General features: G+C 44.5%; 1 protein-coding gene across 13 annotated transcripts in view; it reads right to left on the reverse strand.

Annotated features, from left to right (window-relative positions):
* Positions 1 to 21,725, reverse strand: part of LOC142049382 (polycomb group RING finger protein 3-like) — a 131,789-nt gene that overhangs the window by 24,766 nt on the left and 85,298 nt on the right. For 9 of the 13 annotated variants that reach the window (XM_075077052.1, XM_075077054.1, XM_075077049.1 and 6 more), the window contains 5 exons: positions 18,737 to 18,833; positions 15,602 to 15,657; positions 14,429 to 14,539; positions 13,580 to 13,668; positions 11,677 to 11,814 (listed from right to left, as the gene is read on the reverse strand). In XM_075077052.1, coding sequence (XP_074933153.1) covers positions 11,677 to 11,814; positions 13,580 to 13,668; positions 14,429 to 14,539; positions 15,602 to 15,657; positions 18,737 to 18,833 — 491 coding nt within the window. The remainder of the gene's footprint in view (positions 1 to 11,676; positions 11,815 to 13,579; positions 13,669 to 14,428; positions 14,540 to 15,601; positions 15,658 to 18,736; positions 18,834 to 21,725) is intronic. The other 4 variants (XM_075077058.1, XM_075077059.1, XM_075077060.1 and 1 more) reach the window with 1 other exon arrangement.

The raw sequence follows: 21,725 nt of genomic DNA on the forward strand, positions 1-21,725 counted from the left end.
CCCAGAAATCTGCCCCGAGGCTTGATAGTTACGAGTGGCAGGGCATTTGGGATAGCATGGGCAAATACCTAGGGCAGTGGGCACCCCCAGTGTTTTGGAGTTTCACCCCCGAACAAGTGCAGAATCCTAAATACCTAGCAGAATATTTGGAGAAAGTATGTTGTTACGCTGGGAACTCCAGAGAGACACAGATAACTGCAACGTGCTGGGGCCTGGCCCATGCATACCGAGCCCTGCTCAACAGTATTCAGTGCCCCCAAGGGGAAGAGAAGGTCTCTGGATTGAAATGCAAAGTGACTGGCACTGTAGACAATCCAGCCCTGAGGACAGGCACTGCAGCCACTCAAACCCCCACGACAGGTACTGGAGATGGCTCAGAAAATAAACCTGTACCAGTATCAGTTGCCCCCATACACAAGGCGAAATATTGGAAGCAGACATCAACTCTTTTAGAACGAGATGATGAAGAAGCAGGGCCATAACGGGGAGAGGAGGAAGAAGTCATAAATGAAATAGAGACCACCTGATCCCTGTCCTTAAGTGAGTTGCGAGATATGCAAAAAGATTATAGCCGTCGTTCAGGTGAACACATTGTCACCTGGCTGCTCTCATGCTGGGATAATGGGGCCAGTAGCCTGGAACTAGAGGGAAAAGCAGCCAAACAATTGGGATCCCTTTCTGGGGAAGGGGGCGTTGACAAAGCAATTGGGGAAAAAAACACAAGCCCTCAGCCTCTGGAGGCGACTCCTGTCTGGAGTGAAGGAAAGGTATCCCTTTAAAGAAGATGTTACATATCGCCCAGGAAAATAGACAACTATGGAGAAAGGCATCCAGTATCTAAGGGAATTAGCTGTGCTTGAGGTGATTTATGGTGACCAGGACGATCAACGGTCATCCAAAGATCCAGATGAAGCCGAGTGCACACGACCCATGCGGCGGAAGTTTGTACGGAGCGCACCATCTTCGCATGCAAACTCGTTGGAAGTAATGTCCTGGAAAGATGACGAGACACCAGCGGTGGTGGAGGTGATTGATAGACTCCGGGATTATGAAACAAATATCTCTTCCTCGCTCGTCTCTGCTGTGGAGAAACTATCCCAAGAGGTCCAGCAACTCAAAGAAGATCTGTCCTACTCCCCACCTCGACAGAGTAGTGTCTCAGCTGTTAGGAATAAGCGTCCTTTGGCTCAAAGAAGGGGATACACACCACGGGCCACCCTATGGTTCTACCTGCGTGACCATGGAGAGGACATGATGAGGTGGGATGGCAAGCCTACCTCGACCCTAGAGGCACGAGTGCATGAACTGCAAGGAAGAAGAGTCACTCAGGGAGGCTCTTCCAGGAAAGCTGCTGCTCCAGTTTCCAGTGAGCAAGTCCCCAGACAGAGGAGTAAAAGCGCTGATTTTATTTCTAAGTGTAATAGAGGGACTCCTGATTCACATTTACAGGAAGTGAGTTGTGACTGCCATGATCAGGACTAGAGGGGCCCTGCCTCCAGCCAGGTGGAGGAAAGGGATAACCGGGCTTACTGGACTGTGTGGATCCGATGGCCTGGCACGGCCGACCCACAGGAGTATAAAGCTTTAGTGGACGCCGGCGCACAGTGCACCTTAATGCCATCAAACTATATAGGGGCAGAACCCATTAGCATTGCTGGAGTGACAGGGGGATCCCAAGAGCTAACTGTATTGGAGGCCAAAGTGAGCCTAACTGGCAATGAGTGGCAAAAGCACCCCATTGTGACTGGCCCAGAGGCTCCGTGCATCCTTGGCATAGACTACCTCAGGAGAGGGTATTTCAAGGACCCAAAAGACTACAAGTGGGCTTTTGGTGTCGCTGCCTTGGAGACGGAGGAAACTAAACAGCTGTCTACCTTGCCTGGCCTCTCGAAGGACCCTTCTGTTGTGGGGTTGCTGAGGGTCAAAGAATAACAGGTGCCAATCGCCACCACAACAGTGCACCGGCAGCAATATCGCACCAACAGAGACACTCTGATCCCCATCCATGAGCCCATTCACCAACTGAGGAGCCAAGGAGTCATCAGTAAGACCCACTCACCCTTTAACAGTCCCATATGGCCAGTGCGGAAGTCTAATGGAGAGTGGAGACTAACAGTAGACTATCGTGGCCTGATCGAAGTCACTCCACCGTTGAGTGCTGCTGTGCCAGACACGCTAGAACTTCAATACGAACTGGAGTCAAAGGCAGCCAAGTGGTATGCCACAATTGATATCGCTAATGCATTCTTCTGCATCCCTCTGGCAGCAGAGTGCAGGCCACAGTTTGCTTTCACATGGAGGGGCGTCCAGTACACCTGGAATCGACTGCCCCAGGGGTGGAAACACAGTCCTACCATTTGCCATGGACTGATTCAGACTGTACTGGAACAAGGAGAAGCTCCAGAACACCTTCAATACATTGATGACATCATCGTGTGGGGCAACACAGCAGAAGTAGTTTTTGAGAAAGGAGAGAAAATAGTCCAAATCCTTCTGAAGGCTGGTTTTGCCATAAAACAAAGTAAGGTGAAGGGACCCGCACGAGAATCCAGTTCTTAGGAATCAAATGGCAAGATGGTCGTCGTCAGATTCCAATGGATGTGATCAACAAAATAGCAGCCATGTCTCCACCAACTAGCAAAAAGGAAACACAAGCTTTCTTGGGCGTTGTGGGTTTTTGGAGAATGCATATTCCAAATTACAGTATGATTGTAAGCCCTCTCTATCAAGTGACCCGGAAAAAGAATGATTTCAAATGGGGCCCTGAGCAACGACAAGCCTTTGAACAGATTAAACGAGAAATAGTTCATGCAGTAGCCCTTGGGCCAGTCCAGGCAGGACAAGATGTAAAAAATGTGCTCTACACTGCAGCCGGGGAGAATGGCCCTACCTGGAGCCTCTGGCAGAAAGCACATGGGGAGACCCGAGGTCGACCCCTAGGGTTTTGGAGTCGGGGATACAGAGGGTCCGAAGCCCGCTATACTCCAACTGAAAAAGAGATATTGGCAGCATATGAAGGGGTTCGAGCTGCTTCAGAAGTGGTTGGTACTGAGGCACAGTTGCTCCTGGCACCCCGACTGCCAGTGCTGGGCTGGATGTTCAAAGGAAACGTCCCCTCTACACACCATGCAACTGATGCTACGTGGAGTAAATGGGTTGCACTGATCACCCAGCGGGCTCGAGTAGGAAACCCCAGTCGCCCAGGAATCTTGGAAGTGATTATGGACTGGCCAGAAGGCAAAGATTTTGGATTATCACCAGAGGAGGAGGTGACATGTGCTGAAGAAGCCCCACTCTATAACAAACTGCCAGAAGATGAAAAGCAATATGCCCTGTTCACCGATGGGTCCTGTCGCCTTGTGGGAAAGCACCGGAGATGGAAGGCTGCTGTTTGGAGTTTTATACGGCAAGTCACAGAAACTGCTGGAGGAGAAGGTGAATCGAGCCAGTCTGCAGAGGTAAAGGCCATCCAGCTGGCCTTAGACATTGCTGAACGGGAAAAGTGGCCAGTGCTCTATCTCTATACTGACTCCTGGATGGTGGCAAACGCCCTGTGGGGCTGGCTGCAGCAGTGGAAGCAAAGCAACTGGCAGCGCAGAGGCAAACCCATCTGGGCTGTCACATTGTGGCAAGATATTGCTGCCCGGGTAGAGAACCTGGTTGTAAAGGTACGGCATGTGGATGCTCACGTCCCCAAGAGTCAGGCCACTGAAGAACATCGGAACAACCAGCAGGTAGATCAGGCTGCCAGGATTGAAGTGGCTGAGGTGGATCTGGACTGGCAACATAAGGGTGAACTATTTCTAGCTCGATGGGCCCATGACACCTCAGGCCATCAAGGGAGAGATGCAACATACAGGTGGGCTCGTGATCGAGGGGTGGACTTGACCATGGATGTTATTGCACAGGTTATCCACGAATGTGACACATGCGCTGCAATCAAGCAAGCGAAGCGGGTAAAGCCTCTGCGGTATGGGGGACGATGGCTGAAATATAAATATGGGGAGGCCTGGCAAATTGACTATATCACACTCCCACAAACCCGTCAAGGCAAGCGCCATGTGCTTACAATGGTAGAAACGACGACCGGCTGGCTGGAAACATATCCTGTCCCCCACGCCACTGCCGGGAACACTATCCTGGGTCTCGAAAAACAAGTACTGTGGCGACATGGCACCCCAGAGAGAATTGAGTCAGACAATGGGACTCATTTCCGAAATAATCTCATAGACACCTGGGCCAAAGAGCATGGCATTGAGTGGGTGTATCACATCCCCTATCACGCACCAGCCTCTGGGAAAATTGGACGGTACAATGGACTGTTAAAGACTACACTGAGAGCAATGGGGGGGTGGAACATTCAAGCACTGGGATACACATTTAGCAAAAGCCACGTGGTTAGTCAACACGAGGGGATCTGCCAATCGAGCTGGCCCTGCCCAGTCAGAAATCCTACATACTGTGGAAGGGGATAGAGTCCCTGTAGTGCATGCAAAAAGTATGCTGGGCAAAACATTCTGGGTTCTTCCTGCCTCAGGCAAAGGCAAACCCATTCGTGGGATTGCTTTTGCTCGAGGACCTGGGTGCACTTGGTAGGTGATGCGGGAGGATGGAGAAATCCGATGTGTGCCTCTAGGGGATTTGATTTGGGGCGAAAACAGTCAATGAACTGAATGGCACAATGTGAACTGCTATATAATATTGTGTGTCACCTCTGTGTTGTATCAATGATATCAGAGTACGAGCCTCCCAACCCACGGAAGATAAACTATGAAACAAGCCGTGCAGCAGTGATGGAACGATGACTGACTCGGTATGCAGCAACCCAACGCCACACACCATCTCTCCCACCCGGAAAGACTGATACGACAGATGCAGCCCAGAGTCACGGACTGGGTGAACTCAATGGACATTTTAGTGGACATTTTACAGGGAAGGTCCATAGACTAAGGGAATGATGTCTGTGTATTATGTTAAAGGATGGGAAGGGGAGGGGTGGTGGTTGGTACGGTTGTATTGCATCATATGGGACCTGGGCATGGTGTAAATGGTATGGAATAAGGGGTGGAGAATGTGCTGGTTTTGGCTGAGAAGGGGTTAATTCTCCTCACTGTGGGGGTCAGCTACCTTTCCAGCTTCCCGCGCTCTGCCACGTGGCATGGCAGGGGGGGCTGGGAGGGGCAGGGACATGGTGGGGGCGGCTGACCCCGACTGGCCAATGGCAGGTTCATTCCATACCATGTGACACCATGACCAGTATATTGAGGGGGGGCAGTTCGCGGCTCGGGAGCGGCGCGGCGTCGGGTCGGCGGTCGGTGAGCGGCTGCGTCGCGTGCGGTTTGTTCCGGCGGTTCGTTCCCCCCTCCCCTCCCTTCCCCCCTCCCCCGGGGCTTTGCGCCTCTCATTGTTCTCCTTTACATTGCATTTCTGTTGTTGTTTCTTTTAATTTTAATTATTAAACTGTTCTTATCCCAACCCACGAGCGTTACCCTTCTGATTCTCTTCCCCATCTACCGGTGGGGGAGTGAGCGAGCGACTGTGTGGGGCTGAGCTGCCGGCTAAACCACGACAGCATCCTTGTATCCAAATTGGAACATTATGATCTGGATGGGTGGACTACCTGATGAGTGAAGACCCAGGTGGATTGTGAGGCTCAGAGGGGAGCGGTTAATGGGTTGTACCCTACACAGAGGCCAGTGACATGTGGAGCATTGCACGGGTCTATCCTGGGACCTGTGCTGTTGAATGTCTTTATCAGTGACCTGGAGGAGGAGACAGAATCCACTATCCATCAAGCTTGTGGATGACTCCAAACTGAGGGAGTGCAGCTGACACACTCGAGGACGGGGCTGCCATTCAGAGGGACCTCGACAGGCTAGAAGGATGAGGTGACAAGAATCTCATTAAATTCAAGATCAACGGCAAAGTCACAAGATATTACAAGCTGGGTAGCAGGTCTACTGAAAAGGACCCGGGGGTCCTGGTTGAAAGCAAGTTGAACATGAGTCAGCAGTGTGCTCTGGCAGTGATGAAGCCTAACAGGATATTGGGGTGTATCAACAGAAGCACAGCCAGTAAACTGAACAAACTCAATGGAACAATGTCCAAGTGGAAAGCAGTGATAAGTGGTGTCCCTCAAGGATCCTGTCATGGTTTCAGCTGGGATAGAGTTAATTTTCTTCACTCTAGCTGGTATAGTGCTGTGCTTTGAAATTAGCAGGGAAAAAAAAAATCCTGTTGAGATAACACACAGATGTTTAGGCTGTTGCTGGGTAGCGCTTATACTAGTCAAGGACATGTCCAGCCTCCCATGCTCTGCTGGGTGCACAAGAAGCTGGGAGGGGAGGGGGCACAGCTAAGAGAGCGGATTCAAAATGACCAAAGGGATATTCCATATCATGTAACGTCATGCCCAGTATGCTACCTGGGAGGGGCTGGCCGGGGGAGGGAGGGAGCAATCGCGGCTCGGGGACGGGCAGCGTCGGTTGGCGGGTGGTGAGCGGCTGTATCGTTCGTGTTTCTGCATTTTTTTTTCCTGTTTTCCCTTTCCTTCCTTTTCCCTTTTATTATATTAACATTATTGTCATTATTATCATAATCATTTATCATCATCATTTTATTGTAATCATTAAACTGTGCTTATCTCAACCCACAAGTTCTTTCGCTCGTCCGATTCTCTTCCCCATCCCACAGGGGTGGGGGGGGATGTGAGCGAGCGGCTGCGTGGTGTTCAGTTGCCAACTGAGGCTGAACCACGACAGATCCATACTGGGACCAATACTATTTAATATCTTCATCAACAACATAGACAGTAGGATTGAGCGCACCCTCAGCAAGTTTGCAGACGCCAAGCTGAGTGGTGCAGTTGATATGCTAGAGGGAAGGACTGCCATCCAGAGGAACTTTGACAGGCTTGAGCAGTGGGCCCCTGTGAACCTCATGAAGTTCAACAAGGCCAAGTGCAAGGTCCCATGCCTGGGCTGGGGCAATCCCCAATACCAGTACATACTGGGGGATGAATGGATTGAGAGCAGCCCTGTGGAGGAGGACTCAGGGATATACTGGTGGATGAAAAATTGGACGGGAGCCAACAATGTGTGCTTGAAGCCCAGAAAGCTAATCATATCCTGGGCTGCATCAAAAGAAATGTGGACAGCAGGTCAAGGGCGGTCATTCTCCCCCTCTGCTCTCATGAGACCCCACCTGGAGTACTGCTGAGTAGAGGGGAGGGATCATGTCTTTCCAGCCGATAGCAATGCTATATATACATTTCTGCCAAGCTGCTTTCCAGCTGGGTGGCCCCAAGCATATATTGGTGCATGGGGTTGTTCTTCCCCAGGTGCAGGACTTTGCCCTTCCCCTTGTTGAACTTCATGAGGCTCTTCATGAACTTCATGAAGATAGTGTGTAAAAGTCTCCCAAGAACCAATAAGCTCCTGAAACTAGCAGTCCTGTTGAACCCACAAGACCTGATAAACGCAGAACACCAAGGGTCTGCTTAAGGCCAAGGCCATGAGCAAACACTGGCACTAATAATGGGTTGCACAACTCAGACCACATCCAAGAAAGTGGCGGCTGCTATATGTAGATGAAAACTATAGGATTATATATGCCCCTGAATAGACAAGGGACTACTGAAGGACTTTATGAACACCTACCTGAAAGCTACTAGCATGTCAGTATGACCCTCTACTTCTTAGTAGACAGATGGGGTTGGCTTCCCTACTGTTGCTCCAGTCCAACAATTACAAGCACATGTGCACAAGTGAATTATGTTAATTATTCACACAGTACAATCACTTATCTAGTGGATGGAGTTAGTTTTCTTCATAGCAGCTCTTAAGGTGCTATGCTTTGGATTTGTGACCAAAACAGTGTTGATAACACGCCCGTGCTTTAGTTATTGCTGAACAGTACTAGCTGTTCATCATCGAGGCTGCCTGTCTCTCACACTGCCCCATTGGCAGGTAGGCTGGAGGTACACAAGAAATTGGGAGGGGATTCAATAAAAGCTGTGGGAAATAAGGAGGAAGGAGGGAATGTTTGGACCATTATGCATGAGGGAGCCCTGCTTTCCTGGAAATGGCTAAACAGCTGCCTGCTGATGGGAAGTAGCAAATGAATTCCTTGTTTTGCTCTGCTTGCATACACAGCTTTGCTTTACCCATTAAACTGTCTTTATCTCAACCCAAAATTTTTATGAGAATTAGTTGCCCAAATGCACCCCTGCTATTCACAACTGCCCATGCAGTAAAATGCAGGGGAATCTACCTGGAATCAATGGGTAGAGATAACACAGTGTGTTATGAAGTATTAGGGACTAGTTCAGGAGAAAAGGGAAAAATTTCTTATCTAGATCAAGAGAAACCAGGGACTTAAAGTAATGGTGAAGATGGAAAATAGAGAGGAGGTTGCAGAGAAATAAGGATAAGAGAAATAGGTGCAGGAAACGGTGACAATAAGGTTAGTAAATCAGAAGAAATGGACCAAATCTGTGTAAGGCTGTGGAAAGTGTTAAAGGATTCAGGAGAATATATGGCAAAATGGATTAGGAAGAAAACATGGGATAAGCTAAAAAGAGTGATACAAAGGCTGAAAAGAAGAGCAGTAGAAGCAGTATACCTCAGTACTCAAGCTCCACTGCCCTACCCTCATTGATGAAAACCAACAATAGGGAAGTCTGCTTTGGGCCCAGGACTACCCATACAAATGGATGCTTGTGTGCCAAATACATTGGGATCCTGGGGGGGGATGGACACGACCCCCAGTATTTTGTATGAAGTAGAGAAAAAAAAATTGTGTTTTCCTAGACACAGGAGCATGAATCAGTTTGTCTAAAACTTTTCTTAAATAATCTATTCAACAAGAAAATATGAAGGCAGCCTCTTTCAACAGGAAGGAAGGAAAAGGCCCTAAATATTATATTATGAATCTAATAATAGGGCAGTGAGCTGCTGATATCAAGTATGAGGTTGTAAATAATAGCAAAGAACCTCTTATTTTAGGAATTGACTGGATAATGGAACATGGAATCTTAATTTTTATAGTGATATTTTGTAGAAATATAAAGGAATATAGGAAGCAGGGAAAGGCTGGTATAAAGATTCAAGAGAACAAGTACAAACTTTAAGTGAAATAAATAAAGAATTCTGGCAGCAACAGGTCCCAGGAGTATGGCAGAAAAAATCCTACAGTGTGGAAAAAAGAAATGACCAAGTTGAAACAGCGGGACCCTCAGTTCATCCCATTATACAATATCCATATCTTAAAAAGCTAGGGCAGCTCTGGGAGAAATCATTAAGGAGTATTTAGAACAAGGTGTTTTGTGGGAAATTATAAACCCACATATGTCAGGGAGCAGTGAGGGCCATCTCCACCCTAAGGGATGAGGAGCCAAATGCGATAACAAGGCCAACAGGGCAGGGGCCTTGCTGGCCAGAGCCCTAACAGTACCTGAGCAAGGTGAGCAGGGTAGACCCAGGGATGGTAAACAGGTTCAACTAAGAGTCCAGATCATCAGGCAAGTTCATGGTGATGAGGCAAGTCCAAGATAAAGCCAGGAAGATAATCTGCAGATTAGTGTCAGGATCAGGTCTGATGAGAGTAACCAGGGTCAGACAGAGATCGCCAAGTAGGTCCACAGTGACGAGGTAAGGCCATGGTCAGACTAGAAAATCAGTCTGCAGGTCAGGGTCCAGATCAGTGGGGTCTATGGCCAAGCACAACTGTGACTGAGCTGGAGTCTAGTACTACTATGACATAGCTCAAGCAGGGACTGAAGGCCCAGGTCTGAGCTGAACTGGGGCTCCTGGGCAGAGGGTGTGGAGGCCCCAAGTAAGGCTGGGCAGGGCCATTAAGACCTATTAGTGCCCTCAGGGGCTGTGCTGGTTTTGGCTGCGAAAGGGTTAATTCTGTTCACTGTAGTGCCTGTAATAGTCAGGGACCTTCCCAGCTTCCCATGCTCTCCCACATGGGCAAGAGGCCGGGAGGGGCGGGGCCACAGCCAAGACAGCTGACCCCGACTGGCCAATGGGATGTTCATTCCATACCATGTGACGCCATGACCAGTATATTAACGGTGGCAGTTGGTGCGCAGGGGTTGTTGGGGCTCGGGGACTGGCGGTGTCGGGTCAGCCGGTGGTGAGCGGCTGCATCACGTGCGGTTTGTTTTGGTGGTTCATTCCCCTTTCCCCCCACCCCGGGTTTCGCGCCTCTCATTGTTTTCCTTTCCATTGCATTTTTGTTGTTTTTGTTTTATTTTAATTATTAAACTGTTCTTATCTCAACCTGTGAGCTTTACCCTTACGATTCTCTCCACTGTCCCACCGGTGGGGGAGTGAGCGAGTGGCTGTGTGGGGCTGAGTTGCCAGCTAAACCACAACATGGGCCTAACAATAAAATTCTCCATTATGGCCTGTTAAAAAGGCTGATAAAAATCCTGGAGAATGATGGTAGGCTACTGTCAGATGAAGTGTAAGAAGGAAATGCATAGGCAGTGGAACGAGGGACACATATCCTGGGAAGAATGTAGGGATGCTGCTCAGATACATAGGGATTGGATGAGGAATGAGAAGGTACAGCTGGAGCTGAATTTGGGTAGGGATGCAAAGAAATGGCTAAACAGCTGCCTGCTGATGGGAAGTAGCAAATGAATTCCTTGTTTTGCTCTGCTTGCACACACAGCTTTGATTTACCCATTAAACTGTCTTTATCTCAACCCAAAATTTTCCTACTTTTACCCTTCGAATTCTTTCCAATTCTGACTGGATATAAGGAGAAAAAAAAAGTTCTCTACAAGGATAATTAAGCACCAGAAGAAGTTGCCCAAAGAGGTCATGGCATCGCTATCCTTGGAATTTTTCATGACTGAGCGATGGCAGTTTGAGAGTCAGACTGGATGGAGGGGGACTGTGACTAATACCAACAAAGAGGGAACAGAGGCTGTGTTTTCGCATGCCTGCCATTATGTGCTCTAGTTTTAGAATCTGAAATGATAGAACTTGCAGAGGATATAAAAGCCTCTTTCTTCCTTTTTCCTCCACCATGATTTCTTCCCACAAACAGTCCAATTATGTACTCCCTGCAGGGATGGTGGCACCAGCTGATACTACACAAGGCTGAGTTTCACTCAGAGTAGAGAAGCAGAAGAAAGCCTATGTGCTGCTTTCCACTAAATCAGTCTTTCAGTAGTGTCCAAGTGTTATGATCCATTCTCTGCATTGAGTGAAAAATCTCTGCTAGTGCAGTGTATCCCTTCATTTAAGGCCACCAAACAAAGCATCTCGCAGGAGTCAGTTTTTACACAGGTGGAAAACACATAACCATGCCTTTTGGTATGTTTTAAAACTGATCATGGAACAACACACTGAGCTGCACTGCCAGCTCTGTATAAAGCCAAGAACCAGTCAGAGCTACATCTCCATTGTATTGGAGGGGGAGATAAAAAGGGAATATGACCAGCATCCTTAAATTAAAAGGGGGGGGAGGTAAATTTGGAGAAAAACCTATTTGTCTGCATTCAGCTCCTCAACTTAAATAGCCAATCTTTATTCCTTTATATTAGGAAATAGTGTATGCTTCATTTTTTTTTAATTAGGTTGGAAGCAAAGACGTTGTTTTGAAAATAATCCATAAGACTTTCATTTGCAAAATAATTTTTAAACATTAAAACATTACCTCATTAAAAGAAGAAAGGTTAAGTTTTTTAGCAATAAACTTCTTTAGATGCAAGACTGTTGCTTGTGCTGAGCAGCGGATCCATTTTCGTTTCAATCCACGTAATTTGCTGCTATTGCATTCCAAGCAGATGCTTACCTTCAGGAAAAAGCAAACACAGTCAGGGCTAGTTGACAGAATTTTCTGCATTCCCCATTATGTAGTTCACATGCAGCATTTATTAGTCCAACAAAAAAGTGAAAAAGTAGAATACCAGTATTCTTTAAAGCTAAATGCATGCAGTGTCATTAAAAAAAAGGTTGTCTAGTATTTTGTCAGCTTACTGTTCAACTCAAAAATGATCTGAACAAAAGTTCAAGGCAGAACTTTAGGGCTGTCTTGTTCCAGAGATTTATTCTAACTGCAAAGGTTACAACTAGTTCCAAAGAAGCCTAAGTCAAGGCCAAAGCGAGATATCTAATATGAAAACCTATCAGGACCCTGAGCTCATTCCCACCCCAGGGTTTGGTTGCCTGAGCTCAGGGCCAATTTTGATAAGCAGCTGTATGATCATGAAACTGTTGTGAAGAAAGAACTGTTTGAGAAAAAGCTTGAAGAATTTTCAGTGTGAACTCACTCTGCTCCACTTAGGAGCATCATTTAAGCTGAATCTCCCTCCCTTGGTTGGTCTCCCTGCATGAAATAAGTTGCAGCCATGCTCGTGCCTGGCCTAGACCCTGACCCACAGATTAGACTTCCTGGCTTGACCTTGGACCTGCCTCATCACTAGGGACTTGGCTTGGTGATCACTGGACTGTGTATGACCTTGGTTACTATCATCTCTGGACCTGACTTCAACTTGCTGATTTCACTTTCTGGTTTAACCTTGGACCTGCCTCATCACTAAAGGTTTACCTGGTGATCACTGGACTATGGCTGAATCTGGTCACTGTCACCAGAGTTGCTATGCCCTCCTTATTCAGATACTGTGGGACTGCAACCTTTGTTGGTGAGGACAGTGCCCTGCCTGCCTTGCTGTCACTCTCAGCTTGCCTGCCCCTATGGAGCAGCAGCCTGCCTTTGCTACTCCCTGACAAAACCATTATCACTTTTTAATGACTATTTCTAATCCAACCTCTGAATCCAGTAACATAGTTTAATATTTAAGGCATGTTTTAAAATACTATTTTGAACTTTAAAATTTACTGATGCAGATGATGAAACAAAATTTTTAAAGTTCAAAAGATTATATGGGAAAAAATGGCCTTTTGATCTCTGTGCTTCAATTCCCTCTTCTCAATTATCTATTTTCTTTATTTAGTCTAAGCTCTTTAGGATAAGTTTTATTCTGTGCACTTAAATGATTAGGTACAAAGCACAATCTATCTGAATACTGCCATTGTACTATCATTAAATGGAAAATTAATCCAAATTTAATTTACTTTGGACACAGTTAGCAGGAAAACATGAAGGCAGTGACTTGTGTATTCCAATAGCAAGTTTCATACTCAAACAGGTTTTATGTTTAAAATTTGACACTAAATAGTAAGTAAAAAAAGACTTTACGTTCTAATTATTGAAACATATTCAGTCCTGATGCACCGGAGTGGCATGTGAGTAGACTCTCAGATAAAGGGCCCAAATGACTTGAAATCTAGTTGAGATGAAAGCCAACACAGAGTTTAGCCAATACTCAGGAAACTCAGAAATAGTTACAACTATCAAACTCTAATGACATTCTCAAAACCAAATTTCTCCACAGCTACCTAAATAAAAAAGATGAAGCTCAAGTTTACACAAAAGCATGGGAGAACACTGTATCTTGTCTCTGTCAGAGGGAAAAAAGTTTACAAAGAAAAATGATCATTTAAAGCGGAAATACAAAATAAAACTAAGAAATGCCCTATATAAGAAGTAAGCACACCTGTTCATCACTTCGATGATAGTCATTATCTTCTTCCTGTTTTTCTTCAGAAGTTTCTTTGTTTGAATTTTCATCTGGTTTAGTTTCACCTTTTGGAAGAAAGCAGAGCATTACAATAATTAAATTAGACTTATCAGATGACAGTTAATCCTGAAACAAAGTCAAGACTATAAGCAACTGTGGTTTTTTTGCTTGGGTTTGGTTTTTTAAGTAATTAGGCTTGTCAGAGCATAATCAGCTTCTCTTCTAGCCAGGAAAAAAAGTTGGAAAGCAGCTTTATTCTTGACAGCAGAGATGTGGACACTAATCCAAAGCTTCCCAAAAAATCAGTTCAAGACACCTTGCTAAAAATTTGTCAGGGCTCATTCACTATTCTGTAAAACTGATATGCTCTCCTGGCAGTCAGAAATTTGAGAATCCTTTTGCCCTTGGATAAATACACACACGCGTACATTTAAAATATAACCACCACACCATTTCTACCACAAAATTTACACTTAATAGCAGCAGTTTCTGAAGTTAATGCAATTCAGGACTGGGATAAAAAGTAACCTTTTCGCATCACAGAGTTCCCACTGAAGATCATCACCAGGAACACATTACAGCCAGCTAAAAGAACACATTCTATGAACTGTGATGCAAAACAATACTGCGCTTAGATGCTGAATTCAAACTGGTGAATTCTTGTATATAGTCCAATACATAAGCACAAGCAAGCCTTGTACAATATTATACAATTATGAGTGCTAATAAATATTAGCTAGACACCTACCTCTGACAGATCCTTTCAGCAGCTTAATGGCAGTCTGTGCCCCCACCCCAAGACAGAATAAACAAAAGACCATTTACCATTGCGGTGTGAATCTAGATGTTGCTTTGCAGAGCATGTCTCCCCTTTGATGTCCCCTGGTACTTCCATACCCAATTTGTGATAGAATTCCCTCTGCTTTTTCATTTCCGCTGTTTAAAATTGTGAATATTAGTTATGTAATAATGTTCTAGCACAATATTTATCAAGATATTCCAAAACCCTCCTCTGTTTTGTAAAAAAAGCTTGTCAGGCAGGAAGCGGCATTAACACTTTTTGCTACTTCTCTACTCTTGCTGCCATAATAGAGTTACCCCAGATCTTATTCTTGAGAGGCAGAATACTACCAAGTCATTTGCAGAGCTATTAGTACACCATTCTGTTATTACACATAAAATAAAATTTAAATACTATACCATACTTTGTGGTTTTTCCCCTTCAATATTTCTATCAAAACATTGGTTTTGAATTTTTATCTGTATTTCTGATTTTCAATATCGTAGAAAAAATGTTAAAATAATCTCTTTACCTAAACTTGCTTATAAATGTCCAATAATGTCCTCACTTGACAGCTTAATTGGATTGAAATATTCTACTTAAATAAAAGTAGCAACACACCACTGAAAAATAATACTGAACAATTATTATAAAGCATTCCTTTAGTTCAACAGATTCATTATCAAAGTAGATTGTAAGAACACAAATGCAAAGGTACTTGTTAGCAAAGGATTTAAGTACATCTTAGGAGAAGAAAAATTCACTGAAACTAAAAGTTATGCTACGTCAGTATTCCACTTCTGAGAACTCTGCAAAGCTGTCAAAAAAGACATGAATATGTATAGTTTATTAAAGAAGAACGTATGCAAATTATAGAATGCCAACATTAAAAAGTTGTAGTGCTATTTAGGTTTACATAATGTTACTTTTCCCCAAAATAACACCAGCATTTTAATTTCTGAAGTTTTTTCAGTAATATTGCTAGTACAATTCTAAAATTAAATAAAGCTCTGAAGTGTAGCAGAAAAGTAGTGTTAGAACCTGAACAAGTGAAGATGGCATTTTTCATCCCCCCCTGAACATTTTCCTCACTTCCTCTTTTTGTTAATGTGAAGGAACTATGTGTAAATCAGTACACGTGTACATTCAGTCCTATGTGTAAATACAACAGTACAATTTGTAAATTCAGTAAAAATAGGTCATACCAGAAAACTTACCTTCTTGGAGGCCTGGCACAAGTTTGTAAACAATATCTTGCATTGTTCTATCATGACTAGCGGGGGGGAAAAAATTGAAGGTTTAAATTAGCCATCTTGATTCAAACCATTCCTCTTAAAGAGATTCAGTATTAAATCAACTCTACAAACCTCTAAAGTCTTCTAAGAAATAAAAATATTTATCTTGGATAACCGAAATATCAAACATGAGATAACAGTAACAAGAAAGGAATGCAGATAAGGTTCAGGCTAAGACAAGAACTGACAAAAGTTAAACTGAAAAAAGTTTAACAGAAATGCTAGCAAGGATGCTAGGAAGGATGGTCTTTACAATGCAAAGGATGACATCCTGTGAGAGATGCCATATACCTGCATGTGTATCAGTAACATAACTCTCAAAATTCCTTGACAATTATAACAAAAGCATTTTTATTTTCTATTTCTAGACACTAGACACTTTTCTGTTTCTAGAAACTAGACTGTTTCTTATCCCTTTTAATTAATCTTTCATGTTGCTAGGTTGTTCAGTTATCCATACTGGGATTTTAAAAAAAACGTGAGGAAAAAAAGCCTATAGGGGAAAAAAAATAAGAGAACAAAGGAAAGAAAACTTGCATTTGCTCTTATAATCCAACATCTTACTCAAGAGAAACATCATGTAGTTCAGAATCCCATCTAGCTAAAAAGGGTGGAACAAAACAAGACAGACTGATCCAGCACATAAGGAAAAAAATGATGGGGAAGGACTGGTTAAGATAATAAACACTGATGTTTTCACCTACAAGATGCCATTTCCTAGATTACTCTGAAACAAGTCATTGCCTGAAAGGACCAGAACATTACCCTGACTTCCAAACTATAAATAAAAACCAATAGAAGCTAAAATGTCAGCCTCAGCTGCTACTGGGGCATTAACCCCACAAGAGTTTACAATACCAAACTCCAGCTTTGACTCTCAGGTTAGGATTTTTAAATGTCATTTACAGGTTGCAGGAACATCTCCAAAAACATTTAAACCTAAATGAATTATTTTAGCCACCAGCATGAGAGCAGAGGTGAGAATTTAACAGCATTCTTAATAATGAAACATGAGATGTGTTTTACCTATTCCCCAGATGGATGGGGATGAATTAGATCACAGATTCTTGCAACTAAGGAATAATACAAAGGTCCTCCCTATTAATTATCTATTAAAGAAACCACAGACTTCCAAAAGCAGGTTGGACAAAGGCTATCTGTTTTGATCTTTAAGAGGCAGTATTTTGTAACTAGCTCAGGAAAATACTTCTCTAGGAGGGCATCTTCATTTTTCAAAGCAGTAGAGAAAAGAACCTAGACTGAAGAAGGGGATCAATTTTTAAAAAGACATAATACTGTGCATTCAGTGTCCACAAACAACTGTCAAATCCGCTTCTAACTACTCAATTTGAGGCTATGCTCCCAAGACTCTCTTAGCATTGAAAACAGGCTTCTGAACCAATACACAGATGTATTCCTGTAGTTTCACAGATGACAACCATCTTGTCTTATGTGCCATTTGTTTCTTCTTGCCTACTGGCATGGATTTATCGTTACTGCTTTGTCATATCTCAAAATACACTCTAGTACAGTCTCTACATCATTCTTGGAAGGTATAAGAAGAACCTATCCTATTTCTGACTTCGAAGGGGACTCAGTTTTGCACAGTTCAGAAAGTTTTTATAGGACATGCACAATTCTCAGTGAAAGTGGAGAAAGAATCAAATTCATTTTCTTTAGCCACTTCTTCAAAAGCTGCACTAGAACCGAGACATGCAAATTTGATGCAGTGCCACAAACGAAAAGAAACTTTGCATGGAGGTAGACAAGAGTCTACACAACATACAGCAGCTATTGTGAACATACCGTCTCAATACATCTCTATCAATGAAAGTTGCTAAGGTACAAACCTCTAGTGCAGATCTGGCCAAGTCAGGTGGTATAAACATTTGGCTGATACCTTTGAAATTTTTAAAAAGAGGAAACCATTGAAGAAAAAGAAAGGTAATGTACAAATAAACAGAAAATACACTGAAAAAGAAGGAAATTATGGTACAATACACCATTCATTTTAGGTCACACAGTAAGGGAGCCTTGTATGGGAATGGAAAAAAGTAGGCACAAATCTTTCAGAGGCTGTTCCATTCAAGATGCTGAAGTCGCTACTCTAACATTTCTGCTACCACCTTTCTCATCTGCACCTATGAAATCAACAGTTCTTTGAAAGACTAAATCAACAATAATGCTGTGTATTTGCAAAGTCTTTGAACACACCCTCTCATTCACTGAAAACCACTGTTCAACTGCCAGTCATTGTTCTGAAAATTTAATACAAGTGTAATTCATGTAGATGTTCCATACATGCAACATCTATCATCTAGGCATACAAAATAGGAAGTGACTAAATCTCATTAAACTTCACTCAGGAATTAAACAGTAAAGTCTATTGTGTTTGTCCAATTCAAGAGAAAAGAGCTATGAAGATGATCAGGGGGCTGGAGCATCTCTCTTATGAAGAAAGGCTGAGATACCTGGATTTGTTTAACCTGGACAAGAGAAGACTGAGGGGGGGATCTTATCAATGCTTATAAATATCTAAAGGGTAGGTGTCAAGAGGGTGGGGCCAGACTCTTTTCAGTTGTGCCCAATGAAAGGACAAGGGGCAATGGGCACAAGCTGGAACACAGGAAGTTCCACCTAAACATGAGAAAAAAACTTCTTTCCTGTGAGGGTGACAGAGCACTGGAACAGGCTGCCCAGAGAGGCTGTGGAGTCTCCTTCCCTGGAGACATTCAAAACCTGCCTGGACATGGTCCTGTGCCCCCTACTCTAGGTGTACCTGCTCAAGCATGGGGGTTGGATGAGATGATCTCTAGAGGTCCCTTCCAGCCCCTACCATTCTGTGATTTCTTTCAAAAGAATTGCAAATTCACAGCAGAATTCAATACCTTACCTTTTCTATATAAATCGTCTATCTTCTAATCAAGCTTCTTTATATATATTTAAAATATTGATAAGCAAATTACAAAATGTAGAGAGAAATTGTGCTGTATTTGAGAGGTTTTTACAGCCCAGAGAGTAGCTAGTTGTACTTTTCCTTTCCTACTGCATACTTACCCGATATACTGTAATGGATGGCTCTGGTGTATAACAATCCGACATGTTGGACAGGTGTTGTTTTCCTCCAAATACTTCACCAAGCAGCTTCTACAGACTAATAAGAACATTAATAATTTAAAAGAAATAAAACAAGACATAGTTTGAAGACACTTGTGAGGTCGCCAGGGCTATGAGTGGGTTTCTGACACCCTTGGGATGTGCCTGTGGAGGGACCAGCCAGCAGACCACAGGTCTTGCAAGAGGGGCGAGCAAGAGTTGGGTGGTGCTGGTGGTCTCCATGGCCAGTTCAAAGCCCGGGAAGCCACATATAACTGGCACCTAGAGAGCGCTAACGGCCAAGAGTGTGGCATCAGCTGGGAGTGGTGTTGGGAGTTTGCATGAAAAAGGCAGGCAGTCTGTCAGCTGTTGGGCTGCTCCCTGCTCTGCTCACCTACAGGCTTAGGCTGCAGCCCTGACGGTCACCCGAACTAACTGGTGGCTGCACAAGCCTACCCAGAAACTTGAGGTCTCGAGGGAATTAGAATTAGAAAGATGACATCTTTCAAAAGAATTACTATTCTATAAGTAAGTGTGCCGGGTTTGTTTTTTTTTTTTTTTTTTCTGAGAACTATAAGGAGACTGTGACCTGCCGAAAGAAAACAGTGTCCACCCGCCACAACTGCAAGGCTGAGGCTGAAACCCAAACAGAAACACTACAGCTTACCTATGCTGATGTCTCCACCCAAACAGACCTCCCAAGGACTGAAATAGCTGTCCAGACCTCAGGTTGCATGGAACTGCAGTGCCTGGAAGTACCCCTAATACCTGAAGGCAGCGGTGGGTGTCATAGCTGCAAGTGTGCCCAGCTAGAACTCCTCAAACAAGTAGCTATGTTACAAGAGGCGCTCAACAGGCAGCACAGTATCCAGGAATGTGAGTAGGAGATCAATACATGGTATCGTGCGCTGTCCCAGGCCGAGCAACAGCCCAGCCTTAAGGCTGTGCAAGGGGAAGGTAAGCCTGAATACAGCCTCAAGCTGACTGACACAAGAAACTCACAAGACGAAGGAGACTGGACCCTTGTCTCTGCTTGGGGCAGAAGGAAGAACCTTCCCCCTTCCCCTAAAGTGCCCCTGCATAACAGAGACGACACTCTGGGGTTGGAGAAGGAAGCGCATGTGAGTAACAGACAGGATTCAGGAAAAGCTGACCATGCAAAGTTGATCCAACCATCCACCCACATTAGAACCAGTGCCACCAGAAAAGCACATAAAGTATTAGTAAATGGAGACTCCTTACTGAGAGGCACTGAAGCACCCATTTGCTGTCCAGACAATGTCTCTAGAGAAGTTTGCTGCCTACCAGGAGCTCACATTTGTGACGTCACTGAGAGGCTGCTGAGCCTAGTGAACCCTACAGATTATCATCCGCTACTACTATTCCATGTAGGTTCCAATGATACTGCAATGAGGCAACTCAGAACCATCAAAAGAGACTATATGTCCCTCGGAGCAATGTTTAAAGGATCTGGAGCACCAGTGGTGTTCTCTGTTTTCCCAGGCAGAGGAAGGAGTTTAGGAAGGAGGAGCCAAATTGAACAGGTGAATGCCTGGCTGTTTGGCTGGTGCCATACTCAAGGTTTTGGCTTCTATGATCATGGATCTGCTTTTGAGAAGCTGGGTCTCTTGGGAGCTGATGGGATTCACCTGACCAAGTGGGGCAAGAGGGTCTTTACCAACAAGCTTGCCAGACTTACAAGGAGAGCTTTAAACTAGATTTAGTGAAATGCCTCAAAGGAATTAGGGCATGTTCCTCTAAAAAGTGACAAGATAGGTAGCCCAACTGAAATTCCTCTATACCAATGCACGCAGCATGGGTAACAAAGAGAAGGAGCTGGAAGCCACTGTGCAGCTAGAAAGCTGTGATCTAATCGCTATTGCTAAAACACGGTGGGACGAATTGCATGACTGGAGTGCTGCAATTGATGGCTATAAGCTGTTCAGAAGGGACATGCAAGGAAGGAGAGGTAGGGGTGTTGCTTTCTATGTAAAAGAATGGACTGACTGCACAGAGCTGTCTTTGAAAAACAGCGATGAACAGGTTAAGAGCTTATGGGTAAAAACTAGGGGCCAAGTCAACAAAGGAAACCTCGTGGCTGGTGTTTACTACAGACCGCCCACTCAAGGGGAGCCTGTTGAAGTGTTCTTACTTCAACTACAGGAAGCATCACACTTGCAGGCCCTGATCCAGCTGGGGGACTTAAATCACCCTGACATCTGCTGGAAAAGCAGCACAGCAAGCTCTAAGTGGTCCAGGAGACTCTTGGTGTCCATCAAGGATAATTTCTTAATCCAGGTGAGAGACAGCCCAACCAGAGGAGAAGAGCTACTGGACCTCTTGCTCACCAACAGAGATCAACTAATTAGAGAGGTCAAGATACAATTTTGTATCAGGAATACAATTTTGTATCAGGAATAGTGTGGCCAGCAGGACTAGGGAAGTGTTTGTCCCCCTGTACTCGTCATTGGTGAGCCCACACCTTGAACACTGTGTCCAGTTTTGGGCCCCTCAGTACAAGAAGGACACTGAGTTGCTGGAATGTGTCCAGAGAAGGGCAATGAAGCTGGTGAAGGGTCTGGAGAACAGGTCTTATGAGGAGAGGTTGATGGAACTGGGGTTGTTTAGTCTGGAGAAGAGGAGGCTGAGGGGAGACCTTATTGCTCTCTACAATTACCTGAGAGGAGGTTGTAGCGAGGTGGATGTTGGTCTCTTCTCCCAAGTTACTAGTGATAGAATGAGAGGAAACTGCTTCAAGCTGCATCAGGGGAGGTTTAGATTGGATATTAGGAAAAATTTCTTCACTGAAAGAGTGGTCAGGCATTAGAACAGACTGCCCAGAGAGGTGGTGGAGTCACCATCCCTGGAGGTGTTCAAAAAACATGTAGACGTGGCAATTCAGGGCATGGTTTACGAGGCATGGTGGTGTTGGGTTGACAGTTGCACTTGA

The sequence above is a fragment of the Phalacrocorax aristotelis genome, chromosome W, assembly GCF_949628215.1.
Source record: "Phalacrocorax aristotelis chromosome W, bGulAri2.1, whole genome shotgun sequence".
NCBI classification, from domain to species: Eukaryota; Metazoa; Chordata; class Aves; order Suliformes; family Phalacrocoracidae; genus Phalacrocorax; species Phalacrocorax aristotelis.